This window comes from Uranotaenia lowii, chromosome 3 (assembly GCF_029784155.1).
Source record: "Uranotaenia lowii strain MFRU-FL chromosome 3, ASM2978415v1, whole genome shotgun sequence".
NCBI lineage: Eukaryota > Metazoa > Arthropoda > Insecta > Diptera > Culicidae > Uranotaenia > Uranotaenia lowii.
In genome coordinates, this window is record NC_073693.1 from 239,603,186 (window position 1) to 239,621,593 (window position 18,408).

Below are 18,408 nucleotides of genomic sequence, written 5' to 3' on the forward strand. Positions count from 1 at the left end.
CGGCAGCGCTGCTTCGACCGATTGCGCGTAGTCTGCCGCGACCTCAGGTTGCTTCAGTCGTGCGATGTTTAACCGAGGCGGGCGCCGATTTCGTGTGTTATTTACTACGGAGAGTTTTGGGCGCATCTTCACCATCACCAGATAATGGTCCGACTCGATGTTGGCGCCCCGACAGGATCTGACGTCGATGATGTCCGAGAAGTGCCGGCTATCGATCAAAACGTGGTCGATCTGTGATTGAGTTTGGTACGGTGATCTCCAGGTGTACTTATGTGGGAGGCGGTGCTGAAAAAAGGTACTACGTACGGCCATTCGTTTGGAGGCGGCGAAATCAATAAGTCTGAGGCCGTTTTCGTTGATCAGCTGGTGCGCGCTGAACCTTCCAATTGTCAGTTTGAATTCCTCCTCCTGGCCGACCTGAGCATTAAAGTCCCCGATGACGATCTTGATATCATGTTTTGAGCAACGGTCGTATTCACGCTCCAGCTGCGCGTAAAATTCGTCTTTGTCGTCACCGGTACTTCCGAGGTGAGGGCTGTGCACGTTGATGATGCTGATGTAGAAGAACCGGCCCTTGACTCTCAACCGGCACATTCGTGAGTTGATCGGCCACCACCCGATCCAGAAATTTATTAGACCTCTTTAAATTTGATTTAACAATCGTTTTCGTCACTGTTCAGAATTTGATGCTTTTGGGGTGATATTGATCAGTCTCTATTCTGACGGTTTTAACGAGTTTTCTTGATCATAAAGGACACTAAACACCTTTATAATGTTTATAAATGCTACTTTATCAATTTAACCTTGGTTTTTAACGTTTATTTCAAATATATTTATAATCGAAAAAAGAACTATGATGCTGCCTACATGTAGGGGCAAAAATAATTATAATTGCTAAATAGTTTGAGCTTCAATATACAAATGAAATTTAACCTTCACACATTCCCCTAGGCCCTCCCACTATTTCCATTTTAATTTTTTCTTCAAAGTTAACGATTTGATAGGGTTCCTATCCATTTGTCCAATACGGGCTTACTCTTGGAAAATGTCCTTATTTTTTAAGTATCGAAAATTTATCACTAAATGACTGTAGATCAATGCTGAAAGTAGATCAACCGTCTTCCACGCATAATCAGAGACCGTCTATTAGAACATCGGTGTAATTGAATAAACTATTCATCAGTAACATAGCACCGTTGATTGAATCCGTGTTACATTGTAACACAAAATCCAGTTCGCAAATTGATTACACGTGCAAGTTTGCGGCACGTGTGATCAATTTGTGTAAGCCAAAAGAAATGCGTTAAAAACCGGATTCAACTTGAGAAAAAGCTTTACTAAGTAGGTGACTTTCGGCAAGTGTAACTGGATTGAAAAAATGCTTTCGTTGAAATTATTTATAGTGAATGTTTTACTAATGCCACGTGTAGTAAGTGCGTTCCCAAATGTGAAACTACTAGTGGATTACCTAAACTGGCAGAAGTTAAGGGTCGTTAATGTTTTTCATTGTTTGCAACAAAATGATGGTATGGAATTTAGATGAATAAATTTTTTTATCTAACGATGCTAAATTATCTTTTAGATATTTTCGGTTTTCCTAAACAGTTACAAGATTTATACAAGAATCAACTTCACTACCACGACATCTCAAATTTCACGGAAGCCTGGAGTCATCATCATACTATGAGACAAGAGTACCAAAAAATTGGAATCATGGTCGATTTGAGTTGTTCCCACATTGAACCGTTTTTCAAGCTGATGTCCAATCAGGAATATTTTAATGCCTCTTTCCATTGGTTGATGGTTGAACATGAATCTTTGGCAAATGCTAGCTGTCTGTTGGATGGGCAGAATTTGAAAGTGGATGCCAAAATAACACTGGTGGTTAGCGATGAATTTGACCAAGAACTGTTGAATGTTTATGATGTGTTCAGCGTGATGAGATCGCGTGGATCCCCCCTTAATGTAACATTCTATGGTAATTGGACCTTGGAACAGGGGTTTCGATTTCATACCGCCCAGTCGGAATACGAGCGTAGGTTTGATTTCGGTGGAATGTGGTTGAAGGGAGCGGTGCAGGTAAAACGTAATTGTAAAAGGTTCAAGGGGTAGGTTCATGTATTTAGTTTTTCAGGATCTAAACCAAGTTAATCACACCAGTATACTGGAACATTTGACAAGCCGAAAAACAATTACACAATATGCGATGCATCGTTTCGGATACGTTATGTGGGAATTAGTAATGCGGAAACATAATTTTACGTAAGTGTTCTGTAGTTTGATAAACTCAAAAAATCAAAAAAAAAAATTGGTGAACTAAAGTAACTCATAACCCGCCAATCTTCCCACAGTATGAAGATTATTCGAACTTCCTCGTGGGGAATAACGAACACCGATGGTCGATCACATATGGGGATGATCGGTCAAATAGCATCCGGAGATGTTGATGCTTGCATCAATTTACTGACCTATAAAACCGAACGAATTGGGAGTTTCGATTTCACCGTTACCGTGGGATTTTCTAAGTGAGTTGAGGAAACCTTAGAGATTCATATTTTTTTAAATGTTCTGCCTTACTCTAGACGTCCTTTCGTGTTTCGTCATCCCCGTTTCGGTCAAAATCGAAATGTATTTTTGCAACCATTTGCCATGGACCTTTGGGTCGCACTTCTGATCATAGGACTTGCATCGGCAACACTTCTCTATTGCAACTGTTGCGGTGAAAGTCTGCAATTTCCCTCGGATCAGGAGATTCGTAATAATCGTTCATTGTCGCTTTTGAACATTTTTGCCATTGCTTGTCAACAAGGTATTTAAAATGGTTCACGCCATAAGTATGTTTAAGAACTATAACCTTTTACGTTACCTTCAGGTTTCAGTACCAATGCCACGGCTATTTCTACAAGAATCCACCTGCTCTGTATGTTGGTATTTTCTTTCATGGTGTTCCAATTTTATTCAGCCTTCATTGTGGGTTACCTTCTGATTGCCCCACCAAAATTCATGAATACTCTTCAACACCTTCTGGACAGCAACTTGAAAATTCTGGTGGAAGACATCGTTTACAACACCGACTATTTGAACGTTAGTGTTTTTCTACTTACAGAAATTTGCCCCCATAACTCATATCCCCCTTATGCTTTCAGCGAACTAAAGATCCACTTACCATCGAACTGTATCAGAAGCGAATTCTCAACGGAGAGCGAAACTTCCTGAACGTGAGTGAAGGAATAGCTCGCGTTCGAAAGGGTGGCAGTGCGTTTCTCTTCGATACATCGTACGGCTACCCAATGGTTATGGATAGCTTTTCGGACATAGAAATCTGTGACCTACAGGAGATCTATCTTTACGCGCTCCGACCACTGGATCTGCCGCTGGCCAAGGGAAGCCCATTCAAGGAGATGTTCCGGATAACGTTGCGCAAGGTGATGGAATCTTCGGTGGGCCAGTATGAGCGACGGTTTTTCTACTGCGAAAAGCCACAGTGTGCTACCAGCGATATGGACGTTATGCCCGTGGCCTTGGAGCATGTCAAATCGCTGTTTGTTGTTATAACCTTTTCTCTCATCATAAGTGGTTTGCTCTTGCTTTTCGAAATTGGTTACTCAACGGTGAAGAAGCGATTGAGAAGAAACCCGCTGGAAATACAATTGCAGTATAAATTGAAGAAATTCACATAATAGAAAATCGAAATGTCGGTAATGTTCACAATAAAAACTATAAAGATTGATTGTTTTGGTATTTATATCAAGAAAAAACATACATTTTCGATGTTCAGGATGTTCAATAAGTTCGATAATTCTATCCTCCACCATCTTGATGAGCCTTTTGATGAAAATCAGCAGGGTGGCTCATCAAGACCACTTTTTGGATATTTCATACCAAATACGAAAAAACAAGATTTTAAATGTACAAGTTTCAGTATTTTTTCTCGTTTATGCTCGACAACATCAATTACCATACCATGAGAATTAAATAAATGAACACTTAATGAAAAGGAACTTTTCAACACCAGGAATAGTTGGTCTGATGATTGTTCACAATTAAAGCATGGATCATCTAAAATCTGGAGACATTAAAACGGGTCTATCTCGAAGCTATGTACACGAAATAAAAATGCTTGGTACTCAAAATGTAGGTTTTTTATTGCACTTTAAAGGAAAAGGTTTTGATAAAATTTCGAACTTTTCATCGAATTTTGTTCCACCATTTCTTCATCTCTGTTGCATCCCTAGTTGTCCTACTACTCTTCTTCATCTCCTGCTTGACAATTGCCCAATATTTGTCGATAGGTTTGGAACTGAGGGCAGCTGGATGGGTGGATGTCCTTTTCGACAAAATCCACCCCGTTGTCTCGATACCACTGTAAAACCTAATCTGGCCAAAATTTTACTGGTCCTTTGTGAGATCTAATGTACGGAAGAATACATTTTTTCAGACACTCCTTCTTATACATCTTGGAGTCCATGTTCTTGTTTGTCACAAAAACCGGGGTTTTTGTCCGCAGCTGCAAATACCTTGCCAGATCAAACACTTTCTTGCAAACTTATCGCCAAAAACGGACTTGAACTTGCCGGATTCATCACCCCGACCAGTGGCTTTATAAAATTTTTGGCCAGGAAGCTGCCCAAAATCCATCACCATGTACCGTAAACTGGGGGAACTTTGATTACTTTTTTCATTAATTTGTGAATATTTTGGAAAGGGTTACTTTTCCGTAATACCTAAAAGCTTTAAAACACTTACTGAGGTGAGGAGTATTAAACATGATCGTTGATTGCAGTAAATCAAAACGAAATTGGTGGTTATAATTAAATGTTTGTTACAAAACCAGATTAAGAGTTTCGGGGTAACTTAGATCACTATAGTTTTTGCGTATCTCAACATCTTTAAATTAGTTGTTTTGATGTCATTAAGATCAGAAGGCTCAAAACATCGGTAACAGAAATTTTTTGTTTCAACTCAATTGAAGAACCGTAGGAACCGTACGAAACGTAGGAACCGTAGGAACCGTTCGAATCGTACAAACCGTTCGAACCGTACAAACCGTAGAAACCGTAGGAACCTTACGAACCAATCGAACCGTTCGAACCGTACGAACCGTGAGAACCGTTCGAACCGTACGAACCGTAGGAACCGTACGAACCGTAGGAACCGTTCGAACCGTACGAACCGTAGGAACCGTACGAACCCTAGGATCCGTTCGAACCGTACAAACCGTACGAACCGTAGGAACCGTAGGAACCGTACGAACCGTTCGAACCGTATGAACCGTACGAACCGTAGGATCCGTTCGAACCGTAGGAACCGTACGAACCGTAGGAACCGTAGGAACCGTTCGAATCGTACAAACCGTTCGAACCGTACGAACCGTAGGATCCGTTCGAACCGTAGGAACCGTACGAACCGTAGGATCCGTTCGAACCGTACGAACCGTACAAACCGTACGAACCGTAGGAACCGTACGAACCGTTCGAACCGTAGGAACCGTTCGAACTGTAGGAACCGTAGGAACCGTAGGAACCGTACGAACCTTAGGAACCGTTCGAACCGTACGAACCGAAGGAACCGTACAAACCGTACGAACCGTTCGAACCGTAGGAACCGTAGGAACTGTGCGAACCTTAGGAACCGTTCGAACCGTACGAACCGTAGGAACCGTTCGAACCGTACAAACCGTTCGAACCGTAGGAACCTTACGAACCAATCGAACCGTACGAACCGTTCGAACCGTACGAACAGTTCGAACCGTACGAACCGTAGGAACCGTTGGAACCGTACGAACCGTAGGAACCGTACGAATCGTTCGAACCGTACGAACCGTAGGAACCGTACGAACCGTTCGAACCGTACAAACCGTAGGAACCGTAGGAACCGTACGAACCGTTGGAACCGTACGAACCGTTCGAACCGTACGAACCGTTCAAACCGTACGAACCGTAGGGACCGTTCGAACCGTAGGAACCTTACGAACCAATCGAACCGTTCGAACCGTACGAACCGTAGGAACCGTTCGAACCGTGAGAACCGTTCGAACCGTACGAACCGTAGGAACCGTACGAACCGTAGGAACCGTTCGAACCGTACGAACCGTAGGAACCGTACGAACCCTAGGATCCGTTCGAACCGTACGAACCGTACAAACCGTACGAACCGTAGGAACCGTAGGAACCGTACGAACCGTTCAAACCGTATGAACCGTACGAACCGTAGGATCCGTTCGAACCGTAGGAACCGTACGAACCGTAGGAACCGTAGGAACCGTTCGAATCGTACAAACCGTTCGAACCGTACGAACCGTAGGATCCGTTCGAACCGTAGGAACCGTACGAACCGTAGGATCCGTTCGAACCGTACGAACCGTACAAACCGTACGAACCGTAGGAACCGTACGAACCGTTCGAACCGTAGGAACCGTTCGAACTGTAGGAACCGTAGGAACCGTACGAACCGTACGAACCTTAGGAACCGTTCGAACCGTACGAACCGAAGGAACCGTACAAACCGTACGAACCGTTCGAACCGTAGGAACCGTAGGAACTGTGCGAACCTTAGGAACCGTTCGAACCGTACGAACCGTAGGAACCGTTCGAACCGTACAAACCGTTCGAACCGTAGGAACCTTACGAACCAATCGAACCGTACGAACCGTTCGAACCGTACGAACAGTTCGAACCGTACGAACCGTAGGAACCGTTGGAACCGTACGAACCGTAGGAACCGTACGAATCGTTCGAACCGTACGAACCGTAGGAACCGTACGAACCGTTCGAACCGTACAAACCGTAGGAACCGTAGGAACCGTACGAACCGTTGGAACCGTACGAACCGTTCGAACCGTACGAACCGTTCAAACCGTACGAACCGTAGGAACCGTTCGAACCGTAGGAACCGTTCGAACCGTAGGAACCGTGCGAACCGTAGGAACCGTTCGAACCGTAGGAACCGTACGAACCTTAGGAACCGTTCGAACCGTACGAACCGTAGGAACCGTAGGAACCGTTCGAACCGTAGGAACCGTAGGAACTGTACGAACCTTAGGAACCGTTCGAACCGTAGGAACCGTAGGAACCGTAGGAACCGTACAAACCGTTCGAACCGTACGAACCGTAGGAACCTTACGAACCAATCGAACCGTACGAACAGTTCGAACCGTACGAACCGTAGGAACCGTTGGAACCGTACGAACCGTAGGAACCGTACGAATCGTTCGAAACGTACGAACCGTAGGAACCGTACGAACCGTAGGAACCGTTCGAACCGTTGGAACCGTACGAACCGTTCGAACCGTACGAACCGTTCAAACCGTACGAACCGTAGGAACCGTTCGAACCTTAGGAACCGTTCGAACCGTACGAACCGTAGGAACCGTAGGAACCGTTCGAACCGTACGAACCGTAGGAACCTTACGAACCAATCGAACCGTACGAACAGTTCGAACCGTACGAACCGTAGGAACCGTTGGAACCGTACGAACCGTAGGAACCGTACGAATCGTTCGAAACGTACGAACCGTAGGAACCGTACGAACCGTTCGAACCGTAGGAACAGTAGGAACCGTACGAACCTTAGGAACCGTTCGAACCGTACGAACCGTTCGAACCGTAGGAACCGTTCGAACCGTACAAACCGTACGAACCGTTCGAACCGTAGGAACCGTAGGAACTGTACGAACCTTAGGAACCGTTCGAACCGTACGAACCGTAGGAACCGTTCGAACCGTACAAACCGTTCGAACCGTACGAACCGTAGGAACCTTACGAACCAATCGAACCGTACGAACCGTAGGAACCGTACGAACCGTACGAACCGTACGAACCGTAGGAACCGTTCGAACCGTACGAACCGTAGGAACCGTACGAACCGTTCGCACCATACGAACCGTAGGAATCGTACGAACCGTACGAACCGTAGGGACCGTACGAAGCGTAGGAACCGTTCGAACCGTACGAACCGTAGGAACCGTTCGAACCGTACGAACCGTAGCAACCGTACGAACCGTAGGAACCGTACGAACCGTGCGAACCGTAGGAACCTTAGGAACCGTACGAACCGTAGGGACCGTACGAACCGTAGGAACCGTTCAAACCGTACGAACCGTAGGAACCGTTCGAACCGTTCGAACTGTAGGAACCGTACGAACCGTAGGAACCGTACGAACCGTACGAACCGTACGAACCGTTGGAACCGTACGAACCGTTCGAACTGTACGAACCGTACGAACCGTAGGAACCGTACGAACCGTTCGAACCGTACGAACCGTAGGAACCGTACGAACTGTACGAACCGTAGGAACCGTACGAACCGTAAAAACCGTACGAACCGTACGAACCGTACGAACCGTTGGAACCGTACGAACCGTTCGAACTGTACGAACCGTACGAACCGTACGAACCGTAGGAACCGTACGAACCGTAGGAACCGTTGGAACCGTACGAACCGTAGGAACTGTACGAACCGTACGAACCGTACGAACCGTAGGAACCGTTCGAACCGTACGGAACCGTACGAACCGTAGGAACCGTTCGGACCGTACGAACCGTAGGAACCGTACGAACCGTAGGAAACGTTCGAACCGTACGAACCGTAGGAACCGTACGAACCGTAGGAACCGTTCGAACCGTATGAACCGTAGGAACCGTTCGAACCGTACGAACCGTAGGACCCGTACGAACCGTACGAACCGTAGGAACCGTTCGAACCGTAGGAACCGTTCGAACCGTACGAACCGTAGGAACCGTACGAACCGTACGAACCGTTCGAACCGTAGGAACCGTACGAACCGTACGAACCGTAGGAACCGTTCGAACCGTTCAAACCGTATGAACCGTAGGAACCGTAGGAACCGTTCGAACCGTACGAACCGTAGGAACCGTATGAACCGTTCGAACCGTAGGAACCGTACGAACCGTAGGAATCGTAAGAACCGTAGGAACCGTACGAACCGTAGAAACCGTTCGAACCGTACGAACCGTACGGACCGTACGAACCGTAGGAACCGTAGGAACCGTACGAACCGTTGGAACCGTACGAACCGTTCGAACCGTAGGAACCGTTGGAACCGTACGAACCGTAGGAACCGTTCGAACCGTACGAACCGTAGGAACCGTTCGAATCGTACGAACCGTAGGAACCGTACGAACCGTACGAACCGTTCGAACCGTAGGAACCGTACGAACCGTACGAACCGTAGGAACCGTTCGAACCGTTCAAACCGTACGAACCGTAGGAACCGTACGAACCGTAGGAACCGTAGGAACCGTTCGAACCGTAGGAACCGTTCGAACCGTAGGAACCGTTCGAACCGTAGGAACCGTACGAACCGTAGGAACAGTACGAAACGTACGAACCGTTCGAACCGTACGAACCGTTCGAACCGTAGGAACCGTTCGAACCGTACGAACCGTAGGAACCGTTCGAACCGTACGAACCGTAGGAACCGTTCGAACCGTACGAACCGTAGGAACCGTTCGTACCGTACTAACCGTAGGAACCGTACGAACCGTACGAACCGTTCGAACCGTAGGAACCGTTCGAACCGTAGGAACCGTACGAACCATACGAACCGTTCGAACCGTACGAACCGTAGGAACCGTTCGAACCGTAGGAACCGTACGAACCGTAGGAACCGTTCGAACCGTACAAACCGTACGAACCGTACGAACCGTATGAACCGTTCGAACCGTAGGAACCGTTGGAACCGTACGAACCGTAGGAACCGTACGAACCGTACGAACCGTACGAACCGTAGGAACCGTACGAACCGTACGAACCGTAGGAACCATTCGAACCGTTCGAACCGTACGAACCGTAGGAACCGTACGAATCGTTCAAACCGTACGAACCGTAGGAACCGTATGAACCGTACGAACCGTAGAAACCGTACGAACCGTAGGAACCGTTCGAACTGTTCGAACCGTAGGATTCGTTCGAACCGTACGAACCGTAGGAACCGTACGAACCGTACGAACCGTAGGAACCGTACGAACCGTAGGAACCGTAGGAACCGTACGAACCGTAGGAACCGTTCAAACCGTACGAACCGTAGGAACCGTATGAACCGTTCGAACCGTACGGACAGTACGAACCGTACGAACCGTACGAACCGTAGGAACCGTTCGAACCGTACGAACCTTAGGAACCGTACGAACCGTTGGAACCGTACGAACCGTTCGAACTGTACGAACCGTACGAACCGTAAGAACCGTAGGAACCGTACGAACCGTACGAACCGTACGAACCGTAGGAACCGTTCGAACCGTACGAACCTTAGGAACCGTACGAACCGTAGGAACCGTTCGAACCGTACGAACCGTAGGAACCGTTCGAACCGTACGAACCGTAGGAACCGTACGAACCGTAGGAACCGTAGGAACCGTACGAACCGTGGGAACCGTTGGAACCGTACGAACCGTTCGAACCGTACGAACCGTTCGAACCGTACGAACCGTAGGAACCGTTCGAACCGTAGGAACCGTTCGAACCGTAGGAACCGTTCGAACCGTAGGAACCGTACGAACCGTTGGAACCGTACGAACCGTACGAACCGTAGGAACCTTACGAACCGTACGAACCGTAGGAACCGTTGGTACCGTACGAACCGTAGGAACCGTACGAACCGTAGGAACCGTACGAACCGTAGGAACCGTACGAACCGTAGGAACCGTTCGAACCGTACGAACCGTAGGAACCGTTCGAACCGTAGGAACCGTTCGAACCGTAGGAACCGTTCGAACCGTAGAAACCGTTCGAACCGTAGGAACCGTACGAACCGTAGGAACCGTTCGAACCGTACGAACCGTAGGAACCGTTCGAACCGTACGAACCGTAGGAACCGTAGGAACCGTTCGAACCGTAGGAACCGTACGAACCGTAGGAACCGTAGGAACCGTTCGAACCGTACGAACCGTAGGAACCGTTGGAACCGTTGGAACCGTACGAACCGTAGGAACCGTACGAACCGTAGGAACCGTTCGAACCGTACGAACCGCAGGAACCGTACGAACCGTAGGAACCGTACGAACCGTAGGAACCGTTCGAACCGTACGAACCGTAGGAACCGTAGGAACCGTACGAACCGTACGAACCGTAGGAACCGTTCGAACCGTAGGAACCGTAGGAACCGTTCGAACCGTACGAACCGTAGGAACCGTTCGAACCGTAGGAACCGTTCGAACCGTAGGAACCGTTCGAACCGTAGGAACCGTTCGATCCGTAGGAACCGTACGAACCGTAGGAACCGTTCGAACCGTTCGAACCGTAGGAACCGTACGAACCGTAAGAACCGTACGAACCGTAGGAACCGTACGAACCGTAGGAACCGTTCGAACCGTACGAACCGTAGGAACCGTTGGAACCGTACGAACCGTTCGAATCGTACGAACCGTTCGAACCGTACGAACCGTAGGAACCGTTTGAACCGTAGGAACCGTTCGAACCGTAGGAACCGTACGAACCGTACGAACCGTAGGAACCGTACGAACCGTACGAACCGTAGGAACCGTTCGAACCGTACGAACCGTTCGAATCGTACGAACCGTTCGAACCGTAGGAACCGTTCGAACCGTACGAACCGTAGGAACCGTTCGAACCGTACGAACCGTAGGAACCGTACGAACCGTAGGAACCGTTCGAACCGTACGAACCGCAGGAACCGTACGAACCGTACGAACCGTAGGAACCGTACGAACCGTAGGAACCGTAGGAACCGTACGAACCGTAGGAACCGTACGAACCGTACGAACCGTACGAACCGTTCGAACCGTAGGAACCGTACGAACCGTAGGAACCGTACGAACCGTAGGAATCGTACGAACCGTAGGAACCGTTCGAACCGTAGGAACCGTTCGAACCGTAGGAACCGTACGAACCGTAGGAACCGTTCGAACCGTAGGAACCGTATGAACCGTAGGAATCGTTCGAACCGTACGAACCGTAGGAACCGTTCGAACCGTACGAACCGTAGGAACCGTTCGAACCGTACGAACCCTAGGAACCGTACGAACCGTAGGAACCGTTCGAACCGTAGGAACCGTAGGAACCGTACGAACCGTACCCAAGTAACACAGATCAAGCTAACTAGCATTTAGATGTTTTATTATGGTTTTATTATGGCTTTTTTTGTGCAGCTCGTTTTATGATGGTTTTATTATGGTCATGCAAAATGCTTATAGTCTTGAAACGACCATCTGTTTTTAGATAGTTTTGAAAACGCTCATAAATCTTCCATTAAACATACTGTTTTAGTTATTTAGAAAGAGTTAGGAATGCTTTGTTTAAACTATAATAAAACACAAACTTAGAAGTTTGCTCCAAGCTTTTTTTTGCATGTTCTATAATAGCACTCAGTGCCTGATTATTAAACCGCCATAAAACTTAGTGACAGTTCTCGAACAAGATGTCAAATCAGGACACGCTCAGATTAGATAGCACATATTTGAATTAGCATTCCCATTGTTACACATTTTTGATAAGTTCTGTGTGTTGATTTTGAGTTAAAATAATAAAAAAGTATAAAAATCTATGAAAACTTCGAATTACCGGAAGTGGAATGAATAACTCTACAATATGAGTATTGAGTGAAAGAGTTCAAATAGGAGGAACAAAATTTGTTGCTTGACGCCATCATTAGTACAAGATGGCGGCTTCCACTTTTATTTTCAAAGTTGTAAATAACTGAAAATATCATGAAACCTTATTAAAATTGTTATTAGGTGAAAGTAATAAACGAGTAGAAGTCGAATTTCGTTGTCCGTCGCCATCTTAAGTTCCAAGATGGCGGCTACCACTCAACTTGAAAATACTGTAAATGACTGAAAATCGCCTCAAACCCTTACAATATGGGTATCAGTTGAAAGAAATGAACCAGTAAAAGTCAAAGTTCGTTATTTGACGCCATCCGAATTCAAGATGGTGGTTTCCACTGAACTTTAAAATGTTGTATATGACTTATAATCGTATGAAACCTCAACAATATTGGTATTGGGTAAAAGGGCTAAACGAGTAGTAGTCGATTTTCTCTTTCCGCTTTACTCTGAAATGCTGTAAGTGACCCAAAATCGCACAAAGCAACCACAATACAGACCCCGAGCGTTTTTGGCAACATTCGATTTTGAAAACATCCGATTTTGGCACATGTCCCTAAATGAAACTAATAACAGAAACAAAACCTTATAGTTTTCGCTTTAATAGGACCAATACAATTTAGACATATTAGCATTATAGACATAATACAATGACATAAATAGCAAATGGCAAAAAACAAAAACTATCGACAAAACAAGAAAAGTGCTAAATGCATCAAAAACATGATAAAAAATGTAGTACAAAGAAAAAACAAAGTTGAGGAAAGAATCGTTCGATTTGAACAACACAAAATGTTCGAGCGGGTTGCCAAAAACAATCAGGGTCTGGTTCTTCTAGTTTATCCCTTTCAACGAATACCAATATTGTAAAGCTTTCGTGCGGTTTTTGGTCATTTGCAGAATTTTAAAGCTCAGTGGAAGCCGCCATCTTGGATTTCAAGATGTCGTTTGATAGAAAACTTCGACTTCTACTCGTTTGGTCCTTTCACACAATGCCTATATTGTGGAGTTTCATGCGATTTTCAGTGTTTAACAGCATTTTAAAGTTCAGTGAAAGCCGCCATCTTGGATTTCGAGATGCACCTGATAGCAAAATTTGACTTCTTCTAGGTTAGCCCCTTTAGCCAATACCCATATTGTGGGTGTTTCATGCGGTTTTTTAAGTTATTTACAGCATTTTAAGGTTCAGCGAAAGTCGCCATCTTGGATTTCAAGAGGATCTGATAGAGAAATTCCACTTAAACTGATTAAGCCATTTTACCCAATGACCATATTGTGGGAATTTCTAGTGACTTTCAATGATTTCAATCATTTTATAGTTCAGTGGAAGCCGCAATCTTGGATTTCAAGATGACGCCTAATTGCGAAATTTGTATTCTACTCGTTGATCCTTTTCAACTTATACCCATTTTGTGGAAGTTTCATGTGATTTTCAGTGATTAACAGCATTTTAAAGTTCAGTGGAAGCTGCCATCTTGGATTTCAAGTTGACGTCCGATAGCGAAATTCGACTTCTGTAGTTTAGCCCTTTCACCAAATACCAATATTGTGGGCCTTCCATGCGATTCTCAGTGACTAACAGCATTTCAAAGTTCAGCGGAAGACGCCATCTTGGATTTCAAGATGGCGTCGAAAAGAAAAAAATCGGCTTCTTCTAGTTTAGCCCTTTCAACCAATACCCATATAGTGGTTGTTTAATGCGACTTTTGGTCATTTACAGCATTAAAAGTTCAGCGGATGCCGCCATCTTGGATTTCAAGATGGCGTCTGATAGCGAAATTCGACTTCTAATCGTTTAGCCCTTTCACCCAATACCAATATTGATGGGATTTCATGCGATTTTAAGTCATTTACAACATTTGAACGATCAGCGAAAGCCGCCATCTTGGATTTCAAGATGGCGTCAGGCAACAAAATTTGACTTCAACTCATGATTTATTCCACGGGTGATTAACAACCAATCCGTTTTTATTTAAAATGTATGTCCTCATTTACTGTACTAAGGATTAACAACTCAGAAATTAGGAACTCATCCTAAGCGTGTAATTGATTGGCTTGCGAGAGAAACGTCAAATCTTAGCTTTTTTTGGGGTCATCATTAAACCATAATAAAACTATGAATTGACTCACGCCATGTTGGTTGCAAAATCGAAGGGCACAAAATGACGCCATGTTGATGGATTCACAATGCAAGCATTGGAAAATATTTTTTCAAGCCAATTTTCCATTAATTCCATCATGATTGACCATCAGATTTGACGAGGCGCATTTATTTTAAGATACTATTTCATACACATTTCACCTAAAATCTTGACTGGCAGTACAAAAGAGGCTCATAATATGGTTAAAACATTGGTATTTTGGCTATTAATTTTACCAGATCATAAATATCTCAATAATGCAATCATCATTCATCAACCATTATGGTTGCTGGAAAAAAAAAATAAAACTCCGAGAACTCTCAGAATCGAAAAAAAACAAAAATTCCTAACATGTTTTATAATAGCTTTTTAAAAGCTTTGGTGACCAGAATTGATGACCAACAAAGATATGTCATGATGACGTTTCTAGGGTAGGGCCAAATAGTCTAATTTTGGCTTTATTAGAGTCCAGGTGATGTTATAGAATGCGCTTTAGCTTTTTATGAAGAATAATGCTATAGTCCAAACGAAATTTTGCTGACCATAATAAAGCTAAAATTGTTACTTGGGTAGGAACCGTACGAACCGTACGAACCGTAGGAACCGTACGAACCGTACGAACCGTACGAACCGTAGGAACCGTACGAACCGTAGGAACCGTACGAACCGTACGAACCGTACGAACCGTAGGAACCGTGCGAACCGTACGAACCGTAGGAACCGTACGAACCGTAGGAACCGTTCGAACCGTACGAACCGTAGGAACCGTACGAACCGTAGGAACCGTTCGAACCGTACGAACCGTAGGAACCGTATGAACCGTTCGAACCGTAGGAACCGTTGGAACCGTACGAACCGTAGGAACCGTACGAACCGTAGGAACCGTACGAACCGTAGGAACCGTTCGAACCGTTCGAACCGTACGAACCGTAGGAACCGTACGAACCGTTCAAACCGTAGGAACCGTACGAACCGTACGAACCGTAGAAACCGTACAAACCGTACGAACCGTAGGAACCGTTCGAACCGTACGAACCGTAGGAACCGTACGAACCGTAGGAACCGTTCGAACCGTACGAACCTTAGGAACCGTACGAACCGTAGGAACCGTTCGAACCGTACGAACCGTAGGAACCGTTCGAACCGTACGAACCGTAGGAACCGTACGAACCGTAGGAACCGTAGGAACCGTACGAACCGTAGGAACCGTTGGAACCGTACGAACCGTTCGAACCGTACGAACCGTTCGAACCGTAGGAACCGTTCGAACCGTAGGAACCATACGAACCGTAGGAACCGTACGAACCGTAGGAACCGTAGGAACCGTACGAACCGTAGGAACCGTTCGAACCGTACGAACCGTAGGAACCGTAGGAACCGTACGAACCGTGAGAACCGTACGAACCGTACGAACCGTAGGAACCGTTCGTACCGTACGAACCGTAGGAACCGTACGAACCGTACGAACACTAGGATCCGTACGAACCGTAGGAACCGTACGAACCGTAGGAACCGTTCGAACCGTACGAACCGTAGGAACCGTTCGAACCGTAGGAACCGTTCGAACCGTAGGAACCGTACGAACCGTTCGAACCGTAGGAACCGTTCGAACCGTACGAACCGTACGAACCGTAGGAACCGTTCGAACCGTACGAACCGTTCGAACCGTAGGAACCGTACGAACCGTTCGAACCGTAGGAACCGTACGAACCGTAGGAACCGTTCGAACCGTACGAACCGTAGGAACCGTTCGAACCGTACGAACCGTAGGAACCGTATGAACCGTAGGAACCGTTCGAACCGTACGAACCGCAGGAACCGTACGAACCGTAGGAACCGTACGAACCATAGGAACCGTACGAACCGTAGGAACCGTTCGAACCGTACGAACCGTAGGAACCGTTTGAACCGTTCGAACCGTAGGAACCGTACGAACCGTAGGAACCGTAGGAACCGTTCGAACCGTACGAACCGTAGGAACCGTTCGAACCGTACGAACCGTAGGAACCGTACGAACCGTAGGAACCGTTCGAACCGTACGAACCGTAGGAACCGTTCGAACCGTAAGAACCGTACGAACCGTAGGAACCGTTCGAACCGTACGAACCGTAGGAACCGTATGAACCGTTCGAACATTAGGAACCGTTGGAACCGTACGAACCGTTCGAACCGTAGGAACCGTACGAACCGTACGAACCGTGGGAACCGTAGGAACCGTAGGAACCGTTCGAACCGTTCGAACCGTACGAACCGTAGGAACCGTAGGAACCGTACGAACCGTTCAAACCGTACGAACCGTAGGAACCGTACGAACCGTAGGAACCGTACGAACCTTAGGATCCGTTCGAACCGTACGAACCGTAGGAACCGTTCGAACCGTAGGAACCGTTCAAACCGTAGGAACCGTTGGAACCGTACGAACCGTTCGAACCGTAGGAACCGTACGAACCGTAGGAACCGTAGGAACCGTACGAACCGTTCGAACTGTACGAACCGTACGAACCGTACGAACCGTAGGAACCGTACGAATCGTACGAACCGTAGGAACCGTTCGAACCGTACGAACCGTAGGAACCGTACGAATTGTAGGAACCGTAGGAACCGTACGAACCGTACGAACCGTAGGAACCGTACGAACCGTAGGAACCGTACGAACCGTAGGAACCGTACGAACCGTACGAACCGTAGGAACCGTACGAACCGTAGGAACCGTACGAACCGTAGGAACCGTACGAACCGTAGGAACCGTACGAACCGTAGGAACCGTACGAACCGTAGGAACCGTTCGAACCGTACGAACCGTACGAACCATAGGAACCGTTCGAACCGTACGAACCGTAGGAACCGTACGAACCGTAGGAACCGTTCGAACCGTACGAACCGTACGAACCGTAGGAACCGTTCGAACCATACGAACCGTACGAACCGTAGGAACCGTACGAACCGTAGGAACCGTACGAACCGTACGAACCGTAGGAACCGTACGAACCGTAGGAACCGTACGAACCGTACGAACCGTACGAACCTTAGGAACCGTACGAACCGTAAAATTTAAAATAAAGAACATTTTAAAACGCTCATTTTATTTTTATTTGTTCCGAAACTTTCTTTATTGTGCAAAAAATATTTTTCATGTCCACCACCAGATGTCACTGCTGCCCATTTTTCAATGCATAAATTTTAATCGCAGAAATATTTCTCAGTGAGAAATAACCCAGTAACCGTACGAACCGTACGAACCGTAGAAACCGTAGGAACCGTATGAACCGTAGGAACCGTACGAACCGTAGGAACCGTACGAGCCGTGAGAACCGTACGAACCGTAGGAATAGTACGAACCGTAGGAACCGTACGAACCGTACGAACCGTAAGAACCGTACGAACCGTAGGAACCTTACGAACCGTGAGAACCGTTCGAACCGTACGAACCGAAGGAACCGTACGAACCGTAGGAACCGTACAAAGCGTAGGAACCGTAGGAACCGTTCGAACCGTACGAACCGTACGAACCGTAGACACTGTAGGAACCGTACGAACCGTAGGAGCCGTAAGAACCGTACGAACCGTTCGACCAGTACGAACCGTAGGGATCGTTCGAACCGTACGTACCGTAGGAACCGTACGAACCGTAGGAACCGTACGAACCGTAGCAACCGTTCAAACCGTACGAACCGTAGGAACCG

The 18,408-nt window shown here is 46.7% G+C and overlaps 1 protein-coding gene across 1 annotated transcript; it reads left to right on the top strand.

Moving 5' to 3' along the window:
- The first annotated feature begins 1,355 nt into the window (after positions 1-1,355).
- LOC129753209 (ionotropic receptor 75a-like) lies at positions 1,356-3,702 on the top strand. The gene is made up of 7 exons (XM_055749007.1): positions 1,356-1,526; positions 1,583-2,079; positions 2,135-2,262; positions 2,352-2,525; positions 2,583-2,809; positions 2,873-3,084; positions 3,147-3,702. The coding sequence occupies exons 1-7, from the start codon at positions 1,379-1,381 to the stop codon at positions 3,678-3,680; spliced, it is 1,920 nt and encodes a 639-aa protein (XP_055604982.1). The 5' UTR covers positions 1,356-1,378; the 3' UTR covers positions 3,681-3,702.
- The last annotated feature ends 14,706 nt before the right edge of the window (positions 3,703-18,408 follow it).

What these genes read in the sequence shown, in the direction of transcription:
- LOC129753209 (XM_055749007.1), top strand. Translation starts at nt 1,379, where the DNA reads ATGCTTTCGTTGAAATTATTTATAGTGAATGTTTTACTAATGCCACGT. An exon ending in GGTTGAAGGGAGCGGTGCAG is followed by an intron (nt 2,080 to 2,134) that starts GTAAAACGTAAT and finishes TTAGTTTTTCAG; the next exon opens with GATCTAAACCAAGTTAATCA. An exon ending in ACAACACCGACTATTTGAAC is followed by an intron (nt 3,085 to 3,146) that starts GTTAGTGTTTTT and finishes TTATGCTTTCAG; the next exon opens with CGAACTAAAGATCCACTTAC.